General features: G+C 44.6%; 1 protein-coding gene across 2 annotated transcripts in view; it reads right to left on the bottom strand.

Annotated features, from left to right (window-relative positions):
* Positions 1 to 4,771: 4,771 nt before the first annotated feature.
* The window catches only part of C4H21orf91 (chromosome 4 C21orf91 homolog), a 37,624-nt gene continuing 19,024 nt past the window's right edge, over positions 4,772 to 23,371 (bottom strand). For both annotated transcript variants that reach the window (XM_066599103.1, XM_066599104.1), the window contains exons 3-5: positions 14,284 to 14,814; positions 10,440 to 10,502; positions 4,772 to 9,262 (exon numbers count right to left, since the gene is read on the bottom strand). In XM_066599103.1, coding sequence (XP_066455200.1) covers positions 9,087 to 9,262; positions 10,440 to 10,502; positions 14,284 to 14,814 — 770 coding nt within the window. In that variant the 3' untranslated portion in view covers positions 4,772 to 9,086. The remainder of the gene's footprint in view (positions 9,263 to 10,439; positions 10,503 to 14,283; positions 14,815 to 23,371) is intronic.

Raw genomic sequence — 23,371 nt, 5'->3', positions numbered from 1 at the left:
GCTTCCAGGGGCGGAAATTCCGCAGGAAATCCCGCCCGCCTGCAGGTGGCCTTAGGCCAGCTTCACACTGATGTATTTGCATGCGTAATATGGAGAGATTAAAACACACTGATGTCAATTGCTTGTTCACAGTCCCATATTTTGGCGCGCCCATGTTCTGTTTTTCTATTTGCACACCATAGGTTCCCAAAGAAATCAATGAGGGTGCGCAAATGTGCAAGGAGATGCGTGAAGCACTGCAAGATTCTGCTGGAAAAAGAACACATTTGGAACTAATCAGACCAATTAGCAATTTGAAATCAATGTGGGTCTGTCTGCTGCATGCAAAAACACATTCCCTGTGGACAGAAAAAGTACAATAAAATACGCCGATCTGTACTCCAAAAAATCCTTGTTCATAGTGAAAAAATGTTGCACTAAGGTGTGTGCAATTACAAAAGCGGCCTAACCCCTCAAAAAACTAGAAAAACTTCATAGAAAATAGACAAAAAAAAACAAAACAGCCCTATACTGTAGGTCACCTTAAAAATAAAAATTTGGCAGGCCAAGGAAGGAAAAAAAAAAAAAAAAAAAATAGGGCTATAAAACCACCAAATGTATGAAATCACTAAAAAGGGGTCTGGTCCTTTGAGACCGAACACTCTGGTTCTTAAGATGTTAACAAGGTGATTTTTGACAATTTTAGGACATTCCCAAGGATGCGAGTTCCCTCTGCGCTCGCGCCGGTTCTCCGCGGTCGCACGCACACACTTACATATTTTTTTATTAAACACGAGAACTTCTTCTATGCGCGGCTGTAATCTTCCGTTACTAATCCCAATGTGAATTCTGAACCAAAACCGGGCCGATTGCGCCATGTAAGCAATCCCAACTTTCTTCTGCAAGATGATCTTCAGTGGTTAAAACTAAATGAAGCCGAAAGCAACCTAATCCGAGCCGTCAGATGACAGACGCTGCGAGCTGACTCATGTTGGGAACCGGCTCCAAAAAAATGTTTGAACTCGATCCACAAAATAAACTTCACTTTTGTGAGAGAACAAACCTGAAATTCGGAGAAAAACGACTAATAATTAGGATGAGAGGAAGAATAAAATACAGGAAGCAGCAAGAAGAGGACGGCATCGCCCTAATTACATGTTAAACCCATCACGGATTAGAATAGACTGCATTAGCTAATTATCATACAGAGAAAGGCTTTGGGTAAAGCGGCTGAATATTGGAGCCGGAATGGGAGAAAATCTTAAGCAGTGACTAATGTATCTTCACAGATGTGCGCTGCTTAACTCAACAGCAGATTTCAGTATGGACATATGCTCCAAATCCCATATATATGCCGTGTGCCCCGGGCAAAGATTTGGGGCCATAAGCCGTGCTTCCTTTACAGGACACCCCCCCCTCTATTTAGGATTCTGCTATGAGCCCAGAAGAGTTCTGCATGTTGAAGTGAACATCAGAGTCACAGGCGACACCGGCTGTTGATGGCATGGTTTGGTGTACAGCCCGGTGGTCCGTCAACCACAATATTCCAAATGATGGAAGCTAAGAAGGAAAGTTGCTCAAATGGAGACCCTATTGGTCAATGTTTGAGCAACAAAGCCCACGGTTCTGTCCAAAGCTTTCATCCGAAACCCTTTTTTAGGAGTTGGGAGAAGTACTCCAGAGCATAGTGTGAACACCCTGTAAATATATGCATTTGAAAAAAAAAAAAAAAAAAGAAGTTAGTCACTTGTACATTAAAATATTTTTTTTTTATTCCAAAAACTGAAAATAAAAAAAAGGCATATACAAAACAGAAAAACTTAAATACACCCCAAAAGCTGGAAAAATAAAAAAGTTAATGAAGCTTCACTTTCCTAAACTGAAATAAGTCTAAGAATATTGGTCTTTCTAAAAAGCATAGCTTTTACCAGTGTCCAGATCTTACAAAAATAGTATATACAAGAACTAGTGCAGAGTAAGAGACCGCAGGGCCCGGGGCAACCAGTTACACCACAGCTGGTTACAACGGGCAACACCCCCGCTTTTCCTAAACGACACCCGCAATGTCCCGTCATACCACCTTTGTACAAGTTGAACTGGCCGATATAAAAGCTTGACTAGCAGAAATTTATGCCAAAATTGTGGCTTCTTAAAGAGGCTTTCTGATGCCGAAATTAAGATTTTTTTTTTTTTAAAAGATTGTTCCCACGCATTACACCCCCCCTTCTTCTCCCAGATCACTTATCAATAATCCCAGCACCGCTCCGCTATCCACCACCACATATGCCTGGTCACGCTAGCTTCTAGTATCCACATTATCTTCTCTGCCAGTGCAAGAAATGCTCAATCCCCCCCCCCCCCCCCCCCCATTTGAAACCCGCACGTCTCCAGTGCCATCCTGTTACACCCATTCCCCCAGCCCTAAATACAGATGGTGAGCTCAATGTGTGGAAAACAAAACAAAAATCATGTGAAAAGAAAAAAATTGCTGTACATGCATTAGAAATAAAAAAAATAAAAAATGAAAAAATACAAAATGACCTCATTAAAAAAAAAAAGAGAAAAAAAAAAAAAGGTGTTCCAATTAGTCTGTTCGGCAGCAATCAGAGCACCAGATACGAGCTAGTGAAATAGGAGCTTAGTGACTTGCCATTTGAACATGCACATCTCCACGTTCTGGAGGTGGAACGGCTCATACTCAGGAAACACTGTGGTATTTGGTGCTGCCCGTCTTCCCATATAGTTTACATACCCACCTGATTTCACCACATACGGCCAGGAATGGCAGATGGCTCAAGCAAGACCATGGACAGGATGTTGGTGGAAGACTTAAAAAAATAAATACCCGTGAGTGGGATCACGTCACCTGCATGAGAAAACACCCATCCGTGGCAAGAAGGTAGAGATAGTAGATTCTAAAAAGGTTTCTTTGGGGTCTGTTCACACGTAGCAGGTTTTCCACAGCAGCAAAGGTGTTCCAAATGGTGGGGATTTTGGTGCAAATTCCCTATGGATATCACTTTTTTGAATGAGGGGATTAATTCCACATTAAGATGTGTTTCAATTTTGGTACAGATCCGCATTAAAATCCTCAGCAGAGAATCCACTATATGCAAATGCAGCTTAAAAGGGGGTTTCCTCACTTCTAGACATTTTTAGAAAGCTTCGTACATTGCACAATGGCTCAGGTTGCTACTGCAGGCTGAATCCTATTGAAGTGAATGGAACTCAGCCTGCAGTACCAACCCGGGGCCACTGCGCAATGTACGGAGCTGTTCCAAAGCCTTTAGAATTGGTACAACACCTTTAAGGCTCTGTTCACATGTGGCAGAATGCTGGGATTTACTGCAATAGAAAATCCACAGCAGCAAATCTGCACCAATCAGTGCAGAATTCACTCTTTCAAATTAGATGAAATGCATGTTACATGATAAAGGTAAAAGTCCCCTGGTGCAAGCACCGAGTCATGACTGGCTCCTAGGGTGACGTCACATCGTGACGTTTTCTTGGCAGACTGTTTTTGCAGGATGGTTTGCCATTGCCTTCCCCAATCATCTTTATTGCCCCTCCAGCAAGCTAGATACTCATTTTACTGACCTCGGAAGGATGGAAGGCTGAGTCAACCTTGAGCTGGCTACCTGAACCAAGTGGGGATTGAACCCGCAACCTTCAGGTCGTGAGCGAGAGATCATTCATGTCACATGGTTCTATACCAAAATCTGAAGTGTATTTTCCACGCATATGAATGTAGCCTTAAGGTATGTTCAGATATTGTGGATTGCCTGTGGATTATCTACAGCAGAAAATCCACACCAAAATAGTGTGGATTTTGATGCGCACTTGTTTGAAGGCGTGAAATCCATGGCGAAATTCCTCAGCCTAAGGGGCTTATTCAGACGCCGGGTTTTTACGCCCAGCGGATACACGTTGTCCCACCGACTCTCTGCTTCTCTCCTCCCATCCAAGCGGTTTGCAATGGGAGTGGGCGGGATGGGGGTGGAGCTAAGCTCCCACCCCTTGCCCATAGCCAGCAATCGGAGCGGGCGGGACAGCGGAGATTAGCTCCGCCCCTTCCCCGCCCTCTCCCATTGCAAACGCAGGATTGGAGGAGAGAGTCAGAGAGCCGGTGAGTGGGAGGGAAGGGGGGATTGCTTAGATGGAAGCGTGTATCGACCCCAAAAACGCCGGCCGATATACGCTCGTGGGAATAAGCCCTAAAATGGAGATACTGTGACTTTAAGATCCATATATCAAGATCATCTTACGCTGAGGATTTTCTCTGGATGGGTTTCTTAAAATCCGATCCACATTGTTTGCACTGTAAATGCGGTGGATTTTCTGAAGCTACTGTAATTCCACTACAGAAAATTCACAGCATTTCTGACCCGCGTGATCCTACACTTAGGCCGCCTGCAGACGAGCGGGTCGTATCCGGCAGCGAGAAATCTCGCCGCGCGATCCGACCCCAGAGCCTGCAGGGACGAGCGCGTACTCACCCGCGCCTGGCGGCCCCGGCTCTTTGATGTGCCGGCTGCCGCGCAGCCGGCGCATGCGCAGACCGGAGCCGGCGGCCAGGTAAGTGCGTGCCCCGCAGAAAATTAGAACATGCCGCGGTTTGTTTGCCGCGCGAGATTTCGCGCGGCCAAACCGCGGCCGTCTGCATAGGAGTGCGTATTGTAATGCACTCCTATGCAGACTTTCAGCGGCGGGATTTCCGCTCGTCTGCAGGCGGCCTTATGAGTAGAGGCCTGTAGGTCCCAGAAAATCCTTGCAATTAGCTTCATACACAAAGTTTTCAAAATAAATATTGTTTAATACTTAAACATAAAAAAAGCAAAAGCAAATCTACTGAAGCTTCACACCAAAAAAAACTAAGAAAAAAAAACATAAAAAAGTAATACAAAATCATAACCACATTGACAAATTCTTTTCCTTTGGCAGTGACGAAAATATCTAGAAGGAAATGAAATGATTGTGTCAAATGTATTACATTGGTTCTGGAGCTTCACTATAAACCATCTGGCTCCTCTGTGGTTAAGTATTGTAGCGTTGCAACAATTCCTCATACATGCTGTTTGTACTAGAACATACCAGCAGCAATTTCTTTTCCACGACAAAAAAAAATAAAAATAAATAACACCAGAATTTTCTTCAAAATATTTTGGTAAGGATCGGTTCACATTGCGTTTCTTCTTACGTCCAAGGGTCCCGTCATGGTTTACATCCTAAATCCCGAAAAGGAGATCCAAACAGAATCCCTGGATTTAAGCCATCTATGCTGAAATGGAGATCATTAAGGTCCGAGTTTCAGCAGGTTTCCATTCATGTTTGGCATTCTGTGCTGGAAAGAACATGGTCTACCACATTATTTTGATGTCTACAATGGCAGAGGTGGCTTAAGTCCAAGAGTTCCGTTTTATGAGGTTTTCGGTATTTAGGAGGTCAAACGTGGATGCAAATGGAAACGAGATGTGAACCGGCCCCAAGGCTGGCCATACACATTAGATAGAAGTAGGTTGATGGGTGAACCATTGAATAAAACACTTGTCTGCCTTCGCAGTCACACAGTTTATAGTTGTTAGAACATGTATGACCAGTTTAATGACACCGAGTGACAAACGAGCTTTCTGAGGAACGTTCTCTTAAAAGGGAACATAATTCGTAGATGAAAGATCCTTCATGAAAGCAAATGACCTTTCGACTACAAGAAGAAAAAATTCAAGCACGGTTGACCCATTTTTAGCCATCGTAGATGGCTGATGCAATCTTCAGACTACCTAATCCCTACAGCGCATGGTCTGTGCTAGACTACTGATGCATTATATTTGCTCTCCGATTGGCCAGAGCTGCTCATGTGATCAACAATGACCCAATTTGAGAGCAGTGCACAGTGTGTATTAGGTAATTATTTTGGACTGCCGAAAACGTGGCTCATGATGGGCAGATTGCTTCCAAATGCCTTGACAGTCTGTCCCGGGAATGACAGACACAGGAAAGATCATCGCTAGTGAATGGAAAGGAAGTGAGTCGGGGATTGTTCCAGCCCGCCTGTCTCCATTCACACTTAACAGGCAGCTGATCATAGATGAATGACTGCCTCTTTATACGTACCAATCCGTTCAGTTTTTATGCTTATAGAAACTAGACAAACAAATTTCTCGTTAGTCGTTCAGGACTCCAACTCTAAATATCACTCAATGAACAAATAGTTTAAAGTTGAAATCATCCATTTCCATCAACTTTAGTCTAATGTGTATGAGCACCCCAACACTGCATCCGACAGTCTACGTCGAGCGATCCACCGGGTATTGCATAGCAACAGTTACTTATCATAAATAGAATATATCATGATGATCTCATCACAATTCATAGCTAAAACACCGATGCATAATTAGAGCATCTCTCTGCATTGTTTTTTTTAAATCATAGGCTAAACAGAGTCAGACATTTCCTCCTCGATAACTATGATAAGGAACATTGAATACGAGGACTTGCTTATGTACAGTTATTGTCTTGTATTGATTTTCCTGTAACAGGACCATGCTACCAAAATCTCCCATGTTCAATTGTCCATTGAACGCCATTAGCTACCATGACAGACTCCCAAATTACGCTTGTGATTGCGTAGATTGTGTCAAAACTCTACAGCGATGATGGGTCCTCTACGAATTAGGACATGGGCTCCAAGAAAATGGCCGGTCATTGGTGATTTTGGAAGGTTGATTAAGCTACTAGAAGTCATCTGTGTGGCTTGAGCCTTACATGGGTAGGTGTCTCACCAAACGTTATCGGTGAGACATGGGACCATTCCCATCACCCCCCTTGCATGATATAGGCACAAAGGACTGCGATCCTTCCTTCTCTTGGTAGAAGAGGGAAATTGAGTAACTCACACAGAATTTCCTTCGTGTTCTTCCGTAAAGTCCAATCATGTCCTTGAAATCAAAAAGCTTCCCATGTAAGGCCTTATTAAAGGGATTTTTTTAGGACTATAACATGGATAGCCTGTGGGGGGTGCAGTAAGCTCGCAGTGAGGACAACAAGGGACACGGGATCCCCATTCCTGAGATCAACATGGGACTCAGCGGTGAGATCCCCACCAATCAGCAAGTTATCCTTTGAATAGGGGGATTACTTGAAACTCCAGTACAACCCCTTTTAACGTCAAAACCCAAAAAAACTCCTTTAATGCTACATCTTCCCAGTTGACCATTTTGATTTGAGTTCTCGAGTCACTAGTGCATTAAACACCTTCAAAAAGGATTAAAGGGAACCGGTCAGTTTTTTGCCCCCCAAACTGCCAACCAGTACCTAACATGTCTGTTCCTCCTAAGGGGTCCTTAGCTGCCAGGATAAGTGGGTTACCAAGTGTCCGTGCACATGGGATGTAATTTCCGTAATGGAAATTCCGCTGTAGTTTCTGACACTGGTGTGCGTCAGGGTCCATAGGTTACACATGGATTAGGAGGCAGATTTGAAGGGGGTCAAAACCCACAGCATAAATTGGCATGTTGTGAATTTGGAACTAGCACAAAAGGTTAATGAAATTGCTTGAAAGCTCATCCACATTGCTCACACTGGAAGACACTGCAAATTTTGTGCAGGGAATTCCTTGGTAGACGTACCCCAATACTTCTCCAAGGTGTTAATCTGCATATGCCAAGGGAAGCAAGGATCTCCCAGACCCAATTCTTCCTACGCTGCATTGATGGACGTCGCTGAGGACGGGGAACGTTAAGCTTGAGCCAGGCAGAAACCTTACACCCATGCGGTTGCGTCCTCAGAGATGTCAATCAAGGCAAATTAAGAGAGATTAGGTTGGTGAGAGCTTGACTTCTCTTTACGGTTTTGAAGGTGGAGAAGCTGCCAAGTGTTCATTTGCATACAGAACTACGATATTAAGAGTTTATTTTTGTGGTCGGGCTACTATTGACCCCTTTAGAGAGTGGAGAAGTGCAAGAGGCTGTCCACACGGTCTACTGCACCATATGTTTAATGTACGGAGTTCCGAAAGGTGTACCGTTCCGACCACAGGTCTCCGGACCATATGCAAGTATAATGCTTCGAGTTCAGGTCTGTAGACCCGTGGTCAGGCTGGGAAACACTTCTGAACTCCATACGTTAAAACATACGGTGCAGAAGACAGCGCACGGCCTCTTAGGTACAAGTGGTGGTCTGGTAGGGCACAAAACTGGCGAAAGCTTACCTTTAAAATGTCCAATATTATGCAAAAAAAATACAAATACCTCCCCCGCTACCAGACACTAATATGTGCGAAGCGTATATATACACATAAAGCAAAACTCTTATATAGAACTATTAAAAAGTACCCAAAATATTTCTTCGTAAAAAAACAGTAGGTCATAAAAAGGCTTCTTGTAAACAGTTTCTAGCAATACAATTTAAGCTATTTCAAGCAATGGTGACTTTTGGTTTCTTTTTGTTCGTTTTTCTTTTTTCTTAGAACATTCTAAAAAAAAAAATACAAAAAGCAGTCCATCGTCTGCAAGATTCTTTTGCCTTAAAAAGGTAACACACAAAGGCGGCTTCTTGGAAGATCAATATAAGACTATAAATGCCTATAGAAGTAACACATCATCCCGTCTGTTCCGGTCCTTAGTCCAAGAATTTTACAAATAGGCACGATAGCTTCATGATTCGTCACAATGCTGACCAGTTTTACAAAAAATGTCTTTTTCCTTTTTTTCAAAAAAAGCAAAAGATGGAATTATTGCCTTGATGTACAGGATTTGGTAAGACAAGTGGTCTACTTAGACGGTGGACCCAAAAGAGAACCTCTGTTGATAACACTAGCTGGTGTGAAGACGGGCACAGCCCTCCTCGACGAAATAAGATACCTGTGCTGTTGGTCTTCCTCATAGTGTGCATGGAGCCACAGTTTGAAGTCACCCCAAGCCGAATTGTTTACTAGTGCCGAACGACACCGATTTTCATTCAATCCCACTGGGATGGCTTTTTTTTCCCCAATACAAAAAGGAAGAGCAAAAAATCAACCAACAAGCTCCTCACCGGATAAAAATCATCCTGAAGAACGTAAAAAGACAGCGGCGTGAGATCTTCTAGATTGTTCTTTGTGCAGGTTGGAGTCACACCATCTTGTTATTGATTGTCATGTTGACTTTCATGCCTGCCCGTCCCATCTGGAGACACGGCAGTTTTGAGCAGTTTTTTAGCAGCTGTTCGATGGCGACGTGACGGACATGGAGCTCCGAGGACAGTGTATCTTTTTCCTGTAGAACACAACTGAGATCTTCAAACACATCTAGAGAAAAAAAGAAAAAAAATTACAATTAGCAAATTTTTGCCTTCATTGGATTTTAATACCAAAAACCTAAAAAAATAGTATCAAATGGTAAAACCCAAGGCCCAATGCACACGAGCGTATTTGCATTGCGGGATCTGGATCGGGTGTCTGTCTCCGGATTCCGCAGCAAATGCCCCGCATAGACAGGCTATAGAAAAATAGCTTTTTTCTGACTAGGAGCGAAAAATCAATTGCCATTTCCTCCTCGGGAAGGGGGGAGAAATAAAAAAAAAAAAATTCACAGCGGGTTTTATTTCGACCCGAACTCCACTGAAGTCAATGGAAGCCGTCCAATCCGCGACCCGTCTGCAGCATCATCTGCATTGTGCATGTGCCGGCTGGACAGGTATGCTGGGGTCACCGGCATTCGGCCCAACTCGAATCGAGCCTGCCTCTACAAAATTAATGAACCACGTAGAAACATCCATTTGATCTAACAAGGCTGCAAAAAACATACAAAATGTTTGGGTGTTTATATCATGACACAAAGAAACCTGTCCATACGTGGCACATGGCAGCTCAGTTATAGGGGACATACGGTATAAGTCCTCTAAGTACGTGTGCAGGGATTACTTAGCTACATAAGCATGCACTGCAGTCCTCATTTTGCCAACGGGCTACACTTTTTCTTCTGCCACGATGGTATAAGGATGCCGCTTCCTCCCTAACACACGGCCTTCAGACCGGAGTCGAGGCCGTTTTAGGAGCACGTGACCAACTACATTTGTGAATGGCGGTGGGTTTCATGGAGCGGTGGGGGGCCGAGAACCTTCACCACTTCCAGTAATGCTGTTAAACCCATTCTAGCTTGTAAAGCGGAGTCTAAAAATAAGGCTCTAATACCATCAGGCGGTGATAAGCTCTACTGTAACCTATACTTAGCCGGCAGCTTAGATTACAGCACATCTGCAGCTGCCACAGAGGAAGGGCCGGACCCGCTGACATATTGATTTAATGCCAAGGCAATAGTCAGGGGAGAGAAGTGCTACGAAACAAAAAACCCATCACGTATCGGTATTAGGTTTATGCTCTCTGGAAAGTGGAAGCATATAAGTAGAAGCAATGTTACACGGCAGCCAGCAAAGAGCCTCCTGATCTCCGGAGGACGCGCCAGCCATTTGATATCGAGCCTTACCCTTGAGTTGCCGGAGGAGATGTTCATTTAAACGTCCCAGTTCTTCTCTGCTCATCGAGCTCACTAGAAACGAGGGAGAAAACATACAAAAATCAATTACCATCACCGCAGTCATCCCAGTAATTGAAAACATATAGCAAGAAGTTAATAAAATCACCGGTTGGGATCTGCTCACAATAATGTACCGCTATAGCCTCTACCTAGTGGGGCAGGAACTAAAACCGATCAGTTGGTTGGATCGCTAGTGTGACGCTACAGGAGCGAATATTATACTGCCAGGTCAATAGTACAACCAGGGCTTTAAGATGGACTTCATGAAAAGGTTTTCTGGTAAGAAGAAGTTATGTTGACCACAAGGTTGTGCCGTCAAGCGAAGGGGATATGCAAATCTGAAGTGTGAGCATGAGGTATAAAAGGAGAGGATGCAGACACATCCCAGTGCAGAAACAGGTGATTTTATAGGGTACAAGTCAGGAGTGGCAATAAGTAGTCTTATTTAAAGGGGGTTTCCAAGTGTAAAATAAATAATGTTACAAATGGAGAAACAATGGGTTAAAACAAACAAAAACACCAATATACTCCCCTCTGATGGACCCCGGGGTGCGACACCGCAGCAATGGTCTCTTAGACAAGAGTAAAGTGGTAGTGTTCTCTTGATCACATCGATCACTGGTCACACAGATACCCATTAAGCCCAATGATTGGCTGACCAGTCACGAGTGATGAATGGCACATGACCACTCCAGTCTCTTGAGGGATCGAACTGGCAGCGCTGCGGTGGGGATGGGAGTCCATTGGAAAGGTTAGTACAGGGGTTTATGTTTAGTTGTTTCACAGAATATCTCCACATACATTTCTTTTTATCTTTTGGAAAACCCCTTTAAAAAGCTTCCACTTTAGTATAAACTGTGAATGTGCCGCCCTCGTCAGCAGAAAACGCAAAGACAAAACCGGTCTACAATGTGGAGTGAGCCAATCCAACCCCATCAGCTCAATCACACTGAAGTCACATAAGCATAATACAACCACCATCTATGCCAGTCTTTCCCAAACTGTGGGACTCCAGTTGTCGCCAGGAGACCAATGGATTAAACACCATAGCTCTACACAGCAAAGGAGGTCCGTCACTTATATCTACTATATGAAACGAATCCCAATATACTTTGCACTAACTACAGGTGAAAGTAATTGTAGATTTTGCTCTTCAAGTCATGGAGAATTGGACTTTTGCCGATTTTGGCATGGTATGCAAATCATTGCACAACTGGCCAATGGGCGGCTCTACAGCTGAAATAGTCCAAGCTCTTTCCTTTTCCGTTCTTGCAAGCACACACCTCTACGCCGATGATAGACGTGACTTTGCATTTGTGTTGCAATTCCAGCTTTGGCTCATACGTGTAACGTCGTTGGGGCTGTGGAAAGATGACCGGATGTCATTGGACATGCACCAAAGCCGGAAGTACGGTACCAGCACAGATGCAAAGTGAGGTCAATCACCTTGGTAGGGGTTGGGGGGTACGGAAGTACGGAAGGGAAGAGAGCATAGAGACGACTGTTGAGTCGTACATTGGACCGTTCAGCGACTTGCATACCGTGCAGAAAGTTCAAGTTTTTGAGACTGAAGGCAAGCAGGAAACTAAGAGGCGTACCCTCAGCACAGCATGTATTGGGATTAGGACAATATAGTAAATATAGGCGAGATGTCCTATACTAACCTCCTGCATTGAAAGTAAGCGATCTACTAGCCTAAATCCATGAGCGTATTATATACAAGATGTAGACCTCTCGGCACACGAGTCGCTGCCTATTTGTCTTCCTGTCAATCAAGAGAGACGTTTTCTAAAGCAAACATCCCGCAGGCGGCTCATAAGTTTGCAAAGCTTCACAGCAGCCGTGACCTTGGGGCGTCCTCTGCAGAACGACCCACAAGGACGAAGACGGAATGACAATGCTTTAGCTGCCCCCGCCAGATACAAAGTAAGACTCCCATCTCAACAGGAGAGATTTTAGGCTTTACGTTGTGCAATACGGTATTTTGTAGACGCACCACAGACAGGACCTCGGGGTTATCCTGGGGGTACAGAAGAAACACCCCGGCCATCATTCTATGCGGTTGTCACTTTCTTACAAGGTCATTAGCCGGAATAGACTTTTCAGTATCCTTCTACCAACTCTGTGAGAAAGAAACTCCATCTTTGCAGAAGATGAACCTGAATTTCCAGACCGTAAATAATCTTTTTAGGGGGAGAGTCCTTTTATTACCCCAATTTCTACAGTGCTAAAGAGGGGACCACATTAACCCCTTAACAAAGCAGCCCCTCGTCTTGTTTTCACCGCGCACATATTTCAGAAAGAAAATGATGTCATCGTTCTGACCCAAATAATAAGGATTCCAAATTTCCATCTTTTTTAATAGTAGTACAGCAAAAAAAAAAATAATAATAATTTGCTGCCTTCTGACAGCTGTAACGTTATATTTCCACTGACATAGTTGAGCAAGGGGTTAATTTTTTTCAGGACGTCCTGTAACTTCTATTGGTATTATTTTGGAGTACACAGGACTTTTTGATCACTTATTACATTTTTTCTTGAAGATGGGGTGACTAAAAAGCACAATTCTGGCGTTGTGCATTTTGTTTCACTGGCAACGTTTAGGGACTTGAACTTATACTGTATGAGCGATACAAATAATTACAACGCAATACCATGGTATTACATCATACCGCATTCTGACATTCAGTCTATCAAGACATACTACAGCCATATCTTAAAGGCCAAAGGCTGCCACCACAACTGACAGTTCTTCTAAAAACTAGAACTCGCCCCACAAATTACAAGTCCTCATACAACTACACTGGCGACAAAAATAAAAGTTATGACCGCTGGAACACAAAAAAGGGAAATAACTTACTGGTTCTTAAAGGGGTCATCCAGGAAAATACTATTGATAACCCATCATCAGGCTCCCATTGATTTCAGTGAGAGCTGTGCCTGCAGTTACAAGCGCCGGCCACTCCTCGGAGGTCAGCGCGGAGGCTTCAGCTCCGATCTCTGTATTTGTGGCGCTGACAGCATGCACCCGCTCAACTGATTGGTCGGGGTCCCGAGCGACAGACCCCAGCCAATCAACTATTGATGAACTAATCCTGAGGATAGGTTATCAATAGTATTTCCCTGGAGAACCCATTTAAGGCTTAAATTATTTGTGTCATTAAATGGTTAAAAATGCACTTAAAAAGGGTTCTCCAGTTGAAAACTATTGATGGTCTATACCCAGGACAGGTCATCAATAGTAAATTGGCACCCTTACCAGTAAGTGGTTCTCCAGGCTGGGGTGTTCGCACGCGGAGCTGATTTCCGCAGGAAGCACACATCCATGTTCCAACTGCAGTGGCCAGGTTTGGTATTGCAGGCATTGAAGGGAATGGGAACTTTGGGAATATCAAGCCTTGCTACTGCAGTGTAAACGGAGCAGTCTGCCTCTTGCAGAAATCAGCCCAGTGCATGAGTGCACTGGCCCAGACAACAGCTGATCGGTGGGGGTCCCAGATGGTGGACCTCCACAGAGCTACCATTGATGACCTATCCTATAGTTTACAACTAGACAACAGTCAACTAAGTTCTGCGCCGAATAACTTCATATGAAACAAATTTATAAAATCAACAAAAGTGTGACATTTTCATGAGACTTTCCCCAAACTTAATGTGACTGTTTGGGACTTAGTTTGGCGCTCTTCAGTCCAGATCAGTCTTTACTTAGACTGCTGTATAAAATCAAGTAAAGCCCCACCATGTACATTACTGCCCCCTATTACGATGAAAATAGGAAATGATGAACACTTACAATCTTCTTTGTTGTAATGCTGGTGTCTTCTCCGACCATGAGGTCCAGACGGCTGGTTGGAGTGGTCATCAGGCTTTTGTTCTTTGCTGGGATTTGGCCACAACTGACTATGGCAGAATGTGGAGTTGCCATTCTGTAGCATGCCGATGTTGAACTCTCGCCTGCTTCTTTCTAGAATCCCCTTTCCACATGCGGATAGACCGCCAGCTCCAGCGTCCAACCACTTTTCAGAGTACCTGGGAACCTGTGAGTCATTCTGGGGAATCAGACTCCTGTCGGTCAGGTGTCTGAATCGGTAAGGCTTGTGTTGTGCGGGTTTGGAACACTCCGAATCGGAATATAAGTCTTTATTTTGTGCATATTGGACAATCCAGTTTATTTTTTTGCCGAGAATGGTTTTGACTTCCTCGTAGGGGCTCTTGGTAAGCTTGGAGCGGGAACAGTCTTGGTTTGCAATCTGGTGGTATTTCTCAAAACAGTCCTTGTGACCTCGTAGGGATCTGGTGTGGAGAAGATCGGACTTTGCTATGCCTAAAAAGACACAAAAATAAAAAATGGTTATTTATGCATAAAACAATGTTTCTTAGAGATACAAATGTAACAGAGCACCGTTCCTATGGAGACAGGGGTTGTCCTGCAACTTCACAACCACTCGGCCCTTCCTGGTGACTAGAACATGTGACATGTGACTGCCAATCACTGACCTACTATAGCCAGTAAGTCACATATCACGTGATGGTCAGCAGCAACCAGGGAGGACAGAGGGGTTGTGAAGCAATTTTAAGTTGCAGGGCAACCCCTTTGGGTTTTCCCTATCCTAGAGAATAATAAGCTGATTGCTGGGGTCTGATGATCAGGAGGATGGGAATTTGGGGATCCTTTATCAATTTTCTAAATGTAGATCTATTTCATTCTATAGTTTGTACATGACTATGAAGGGGCGGTGGGTGGCCATCTTGTCAGAACTGCAGTTAATTAGATGATATGCTTCACAGCAATCTCACAGGTCCATGACAACTGATAGGAGAGGACCCATTAACTTATATTGGAGTGTGTTGTGGGCATGCTTTGTCACCTAAGCAGGGACGGGGAAGGAGGAGAGCTGTGACATCCCATATCGTGAATCGTAGATCCTTTGGCCGTGGGAATTCCCCCTTTCCTGCTCGCCGAACAGAGCCGGAAAGCAGGATACCCAGTGCAGGCGTGAAATCCAGTCCGTAAGGCTGCTAACGCCTTTATTGCATTGTGGAAGTATCTAAAACATAAAGGAGCAGGTAGAGTCTCGTCTCGGCAGGTACAGTCACACCTCTGCAATAGGTGTCATGTTATGCAGGTATTCAGTGTCGTAATTAACATAATTCTACTGAACTTGAAGAGACTAAACCTGAAATACAAGGTCGGTGGGGCTCTACCTTCAGTCCTGATAAGGATACAATCCGCTCTCCAATTACATTATAACGTGGGATTTCCTATGTAGAGCGTCCTTTATGAGCCGCAGTTTTCACCCGCTATCATGCAGCAGCTCTTCCTCTGACGGACAATGTCCCTCCATGAGTTACATGGACGACTGTTCTGTACTACAACACATCCCCTGCAACGGCTGGAAATTAAGTGGATTGCAACTTTGCTTAAAAAAGGTTTGCCTTGGCTTTCATACTAAAAATGTTTTTTTTTTTTTGTCGAGACAACTAGAGATGAGCGAGCATACTCGCTAAGGCAAACTACTCGAGCGAGTAGTGCCTTATTCGAGTACCTGCCAGCTCGCCTCTAAAGATTCGGCTGCCGGCAGGGGAGCGGCGAGGAACGGAGGGGAGATCCCTCTCTCTCCCTCTCTTCCACCCGCTCACCGCCGCAACTCACCTGTCACCGGCGCCGACAGCCGAATCTTTAGAGACGAGCAGGCAGGTACTCGAATAAGGCTCAAGTAGTTTGCCTTAGCGAGTATGCTCACTCATCTCTAGAGAAACCTTTTTAAAAATTTAAAAAAAAAAAAGGGGGGGGGGGGGGCTGCAACCCCTATCACTCCAAATTAAAAATGGGTCAGGGAATGGTGTAAAATGAAGATATAAGCAGTCCCCACTTTATTCAATGGCCACCAATCAAGTCCCTGCCACTCTCGGTAGAAGCTCCAGTGGTCATGTACAGAAGCCTATGACGGGCTAAGTGGTCTTGTGCACAGTGACCACCACATGGCCACTTCTTCCCGGATCAGAGCTGCGGTGATTGGGAGGGGGTTACACAAGACAATGAGTAAACTTTATATTAAGATTACTTGGGTCTCATCACCGTTCTTGTCCGTAGTGATCATTTTGAAGTCTTATATTCTATAGAAGATGTACGGTTCCTCCTTTGATATACGGCGATGTGCAGGGACGTATCATTGAAGCTCTTACGGAGGACATGACACGTTTGACGTTACACATTTCCATAAAGCGACTAAACTTTTGAAGCTTAACTTCCAAGCCTCATTCTTCCCGAAGATTAGAGGTAAAATGTTCTTATAAAAACAACATTGAGACTTCTGGCCGCCGATCGCCCGCCTGCAAATGAAAAGCTTGAGTTTTGGGACTTAACGTGAGAATATTTGAACATCTTGAAAGACTTTTTCCCTGAGCAACTGGCTCGTTCCGAAAGCAGGTAGGACTGTGGAGCCGAGATAGGATTGAGGATGTTTTAATTTCATGCTTATTAGCAGATTTTGCAAAGGAGCTGAAATTCTTGACAGGGACTATGGACATGAAACATCTGACGGGGAGGAAGAGAGTGAAAATTAGGTCAGTACGAGTGAACGCGGCTGTGTACTAAACTCATCATCCTAATAGGACGCTCAGCATTGTCCCATCTTAAAGTGGCAGCAGGCGAATACTTCTGTTGCTTCTGCTGCTTTAGAGAAAGCCCGAACAACTAAAAAGGGGTGGTTCATAATGACAACCACTGTCCACATTCCTCTTGTTAGTATATATAGATGTCACAGGGGGGCTCCCTCTTGGGACTCAGAGCCAGAATACAGCCGCTCTGGCAGATTCGTTCTGTCCATGCATTAAATACATTTCCCAGGCAACCGTAATGCCTGCCCATCTGCGGCTTCTCTTGAGACATTCCCTTTATGCCACGGCCGATACTCAGCAGCAATGGATGGGATTAGAGTTCCATGCATTCCTGGCCATGTAACCTCCTAGATGCTGTGGTCAATGTTGACCATGGCATCTAAGTTATAGGGAAGGGGTTCAGGCAGGATGTCGATAGGCCCCCCGTTGCCCCATTAGGGCTTAATAGGGTAACACTGATAGGCATTATAACGTACTGAAATGTTATATGGAGCAAATTAAGCTTGATCAGGGGTTTGAGTCCCTGAGGGGGAGGGACTGCAAAAATAGATTTTTTTAATCTAACATTTTATTTAAAGTATCACAACATCGACAGTCTAAGATGAGGAATGGAATGGGGTAACCGATTTTACAGACTACTACAAAGAGGGTCAAATTACACTGAAAGAGGGCCTTGCAACCATCTGCAGACACTTTGAAGACCTAAGCAGGAAAGTGAAGGACCTAAGAGCACAGGTGGTCTTCTCATCCATCCTCCCAATGGCTGGCCGTGGAATATGGAGATAGAACAGGATTCTAGAGGTGAACAGCTGGCGACATTGATGGTGCCATCAGCAATGATCTGGATTCCTAGACTATGGAGTGATTTACCTATATGACGGACTGCACCTTACAAAGACAGAAAAGCATATATTTGGTGGGCACCTTGCTGCACTCATCAGGAGAGCTTTAAACTAGAACAATATGGGAAGGGAAGTGAAAGGCCAGGTAAAAATATACAGCTGAAGAATACAATTGAGGGAAAAGAACTAGGGGAAAAAAAAGTTCAGAAAGGAAAGTAGAGGAGCAAGAGACAACGATCACAAACTAAAATGTTTCTACACAAATGCCCAAAGCATGGGGGACAAAGGAGAACTGGAGCTCCTAACACAGGAAGAGAAATATGATGTCCTAGACATCACGGAAACTTGGTGGAATGATACACATGATTGGAATACAAAAGTTGAAGGATACAACATTTTTTTATAAAAGAAACAGAGGGGGGGGGGGGGGGGGGGGAGCAACGTATTGCGTTGTATGTTAGGAAAGTATTCATCTCCACAGAGATTCAAGCTTCAGAGCATGGGAGTTCTGTAGAAACTGTTTGGGTAAGAATTCAAAAAAGGACACCATTGTAGGCATTCACTATAGGCCACCTGGACAAGCAGAAGAGATGGATGAACTCTTTCAGCATCAGATGGCTAAGCTCTCAAAAAAGTATGGCATAGCAAAAAAAAAAAAAAAAGGCAGATTCCAGACGTTTGTTGGGAATCTCAAGCAAAGAAAACAAGGGGATCTGCTATCTAATTCTTACCAACAGCAAGGAAATGGTGGAGAAAGTATGGGTGGCTGGGACCTTCGGAGGCAGCGATCATGCGATCCTTGAATTTTGGATAACAAGAGGAGGGTGGGGGGAAACCTGAGGACTCAAACTTTAAAGGTTGGATTTGAGAAAGGAAGATTTTTAATGGAAAGGTTAGGAAGGATCCAATGGATCGACATTTTTATAAGTGGTCTAGATTAGGGAATTAAAAGGGGAAAATGGTCAAATGTGCCGACACAAAGCAAGGAGGGTTAGCCAACGCTACAGAAAAGAGAGAGGATTCAAAAGAGCTCTAACAGTGGGCAGCGACTAACAATGATCTTTAACAGGACGAAATGCTAAGTCCTACATCTGGGCAAGTAAAAAATGAAAGAAAAAAAAAAAAAAAAAAGCCCATACACAATGGGAGGAATTGGGCTAAGCAGCAGCACATGTGAAAAAGACTTGGGTATACTAATAGATCATCGACTGAACATGAGTCAACAATGTGATGCAGCAGCCAAAAGGGCAAACAATTCCGGGATGTATTAAGAGAAGCATAGAGTCTAGGTCATGTGAGGTCATTATCCCTCTCTACGTTTCCTTAGTCAGACCTCATCTGGAATATTGTGTCCAGTTCTGGGCACCCCACTTAATAAACAAACAAAGAAAAAAAAAAAAAAAACTACATAGACAAACTGGAGCAAGTTCAGAGAAGAGCTACCAGGATGGTGAGCGGTCTCCAAATCATGTCCTATGAGGAACGGTTAAAGGATCTGGGAATGTTTAGCTTGCAGAAGAGAAGGCTGAGAGGAGACTTAATAGCTGAAGGGTTGTCACAGTGCAGAGGGGTCAGCCCTATTCTCATTTGCACAAGGAAAGACTAGAAGCAATGGGATGAAACTGAAAGGGAGGAGACACAGATTAGATATTAGACAGTGAGGGTGATCAATGAGTGGAACAGTTATTCAGTGAAAGTCTTCAGAGGCTGGACAGACATTTGTCTGGGATGATTTAGTGAATCCTGCACCGAGCAGGGGGTCGGACCGATGACCCTGGAGGTCCCTTCCAACTCTACGATCCCCTTCTGTTATTAGCACAGTTCCAACATGAATTTGGCTATTGTCATTTGAGACTCGTAGCTATGGACACTGCTCAACTCATCTTTGTCAGGCAATAAATCCCAACCAACCAATTAGAGTGGTGACGACTGTCGGGTGCTTAAGCAAAGTTTACTACTCCTGTGATTTTGCACAGAAGCGATCATGGCTCACTGAATGGAGGTGTAGTGTGCCAAAGAGGGCTTCCGTCCGCCTCCATTCAGAGTAAACAAGCAGTTCACAAATGAACTGTTTGCACTGGCCCCTTGTAAAAGTACCATTACACTGCCTAATTACTCAGGTCCTTCAGCGCAAACAAAAAAATACCACTGAGCTAAGATACAGGGATAGCATTAGCGCAGGTTTACATCTACGTGAGAGGCAGCGTTCGGAGCCTCCAGCACAGATCTGGCATAAAATCTCCGACAAATTAGTACAGCATGCTGTACTTTTTCCTCCAGGAAAAGGTCTTGAGAACTGGACGGACCCCATTATAGTCAATTGGATACAACTGGTGCCCTTCGGGTCTGGCATGGGTCAGATCAGGCGCTTCTGTTTTATCCCCTGGTTCGTCTCCTACAACAAAGCCAAAGAATGAAAAGCTTAGCGCAGGTGTATAATGTGGCCAGAACCATATTTTTGAGGACATCTAGGATTTTTGCATTTGGTAGTCTTCAGAGAGATACTTCACCCAGTTCTGCCATTAGAAATCAAAACAGAAACACGTTGAGACCCTCAAATATATCAGTTCTAATACTTCTGTGGTGATCACACTCTCTTTGCTCTAGAGAGGGTTAAAGGATTGGTAGGAAACCTCTCCTGGTCCCCTCTAATTGTAAGCACTGCCAGTTGCGTACCATCTTCCATATCTACATTCGGTGACATTCCCATGTGCCTCAGCTCCTGTGCCAACCATTTGTTTTGATTTATTGTACTTGTGAGGTTGGAATGGCAGCTTTCCGGATACTGTGAAACTCCACACATACATATATATATACCCATGGTCCAGGATTTCATGCGAGTTAGACGTTCAGTGGAGCTTGGTGATGTTGGTGGAGACACGGAGCTGTACCAGAAGTATTACCACAGGTCAGGTGATGCCATTGTTCAGAATGTCTCTGTTACCTTTGGTGTTGAGGGTGGGCTTCACTATAACCAATGACTTTATTTTTTCCCAGCAGAACCCCCCCCTACCCTGCAACATAACAGAACCTCCACCCAACCTCACTGTTGGGACGATGCACTCGCATAGAAACCGCTCTCCAGGCAACCACCACACCCAAGTGCCGCCATCCGATTGGAACATTTGCTTCCACTCATTTACAGTCCAAGCCCGATCGCAGGCACCTCTGTGCAGCCACTGCTGTGATGTTGGGCTTGTGTGCAGCCACTCGTCCATGGTAACCCTTCACAAGTAGTTCCCTACAGATGGGTCTAGTGCCATTGGTGTTCCAATGGCCTGTGAGACCTAAGCAAGGGCAGACGATGTGTGTGATGTCCTCACACCTTGTACCAGGCTTTGTGGTCCACATTCTGTCAATTTACGAGGTCTCTGCGAACATGGCCGCACCGCACACAGACGGTTTCCGTTTCCGAATGACATGGCCAACGGTGGAGTCTGCAGCACTTTTGGGCCTTCAATGTCCTGTACCAATCGCTTGCTCAGATGACATCCCACCACTAGACCCCATTGTCCGCTCTACCCCTGGGGGCATCTGATGGTCTCTGTTCTGGGATCTCCAGTGTGATCCTCTCCTTTATACCTCATGCTCACACATCCAATTTGCATATCCCCTTCACAGGACAACAAAGGATTGGTGGGGAGGGCAGTACTTTTGTCAACAGTGTTCAGGGGGGATAACTTGAGTCCTTATGGCCCAGGCACTACACCACTGGAACTGGTTCCTGGAATGACAAGACTGTATATAACCTTCTGAGCAAAATCACTATCTACTCGACTTATTCTGACTGCTGTTCATCCTGATCTACCTGGTTCATTAATGTCATTTCAGACTATCATAATTAGTAGAAGTACTGCAAAGCTTACATAGACCATAGAGATGGGAACATCCTCCTCAAGCTCATTAGTGGTCATCACACTTGGACATGCAGCATTTGCCAGCCGAATAGACATCACACCACTGTGGGATTTATAGGTTCCAGCATTTGCTCCATGTTAAACGAGAAATGCTCTTTAAATGCTGTAGCTGCACATTGTAATAGACGGGCGGCCAGCAGATTTGTCACTAAAACCGATGAGCTGTGAGAGCAAAACGTAGACTGCAAATTGGAGGACAGAGAGAAAACAAAAGTAGGAATTTCTCACCCGTGTGGAGATTTTCGCTTCGGGCAAGGAATGTGCATCTCCATCTCATAGCATATTGCTAAAATGTACATCTGGAGGCCTAGTTTACCCTCATGTGGAAAGCGGACAAATGCGGCCGATCCGCGCCCAGCTGTGCTCCCGCCGCCTCCCTATTAGAAAGTCCCTTTCTCTTTATAAAGCATGACAAACGTGGCACGGAAGGGTCAAATTTTGGGACAAAGCCTACTGACAAAGAGGAAAATAAATAATTGCAACTTTTTAAAAATGTACCCCTCTCCCACCACATGGCCTGTCGGGAAGGGGCAAAGTCTAACAACCATGTTTGCTTTTCCCTTCTTCCTCTCAGATCTCATCAACCCATCCCAGTTACATTCTAGTAAAAAGTTTCTCACAGGCTGCAGCTTCCAACTTTTTTTTTCACCTCCGAAGACTAAAAATTTGTGTTGTTACTCAACTTTTGCGGAGATCAATTCTGCATGCAAACTATAGAATGGTTTCCATAAGTGGAGTTTAAGCAACCGCATCTCATGGTCATGGGTGCCATAAGTCCTGCCAAGGGAAATGGCAGTGCCGAGTATGCACATGTCTGGGGTGCAACTGCCAGGGATGGATCTCACGGCCATTCAATCTTGCACACAACTCAGGCTGCCAACTGTGCCCAGATCTCATCCCCAAAATACTTGCGATTGTTTGATCACTCCTGCAGTATAATGCAATACCATTGTATTACACTATACCACGATCTGACAGGTGTGGCTTGATAGGCAATCAGCCATGGCAGCGCTCCACTTAACCTCCTCCTCACTATGGTGGGCAGTGAGCAGGGGGATGGGCGATGTGTGAATTTTGGTACAACCCCTTTAAGAGGTGTACACCTCTTAAATTAGGCACAATTTACTCCAGTGCCCTGCAGCCATGTTTTACTAATCCTGTACAACCCCTTTAAGACAGGAAGTCCCCCATACGGCATCTTTCACTGCTTAGTAGCCTAAACGGATATAAATCCACACGCATTTCAGGGGACCAGTAAGCAGATTCTACTTTTGGTCTCACAAAATAGGCCTTTTGTGCAGAAGTCAATACAAAATTAAAAACAAGACTCGCGGCTCAACGGGGGCATAAAAACATCCCATAATGCAGATATAACTAGCCGAGGTCTCAAAGCGGGGGCTCGGAAGGTGAAGACCCCATTGTTTACACCAGTGTTTCTCAACTCCAGTCCTCAGGGACCGCCAACAGGTTAGATATAGTAGGAACGCCGGTGGCAATGTCT

This window comes from Eleutherodactylus coqui, chromosome 4 (genome assembly GCF_035609145.1).
Source record: "Eleutherodactylus coqui strain aEleCoq1 chromosome 4, aEleCoq1.hap1, whole genome shotgun sequence".
NCBI lineage: Eukaryota > Metazoa > Chordata > Amphibia > Anura > Eleutherodactylidae > Eleutherodactylus > Eleutherodactylus coqui.
Note: the sequence above shows the minus strand (reverse complement) of the source record. Positions and strands in the feature narration are given on the sequence as shown.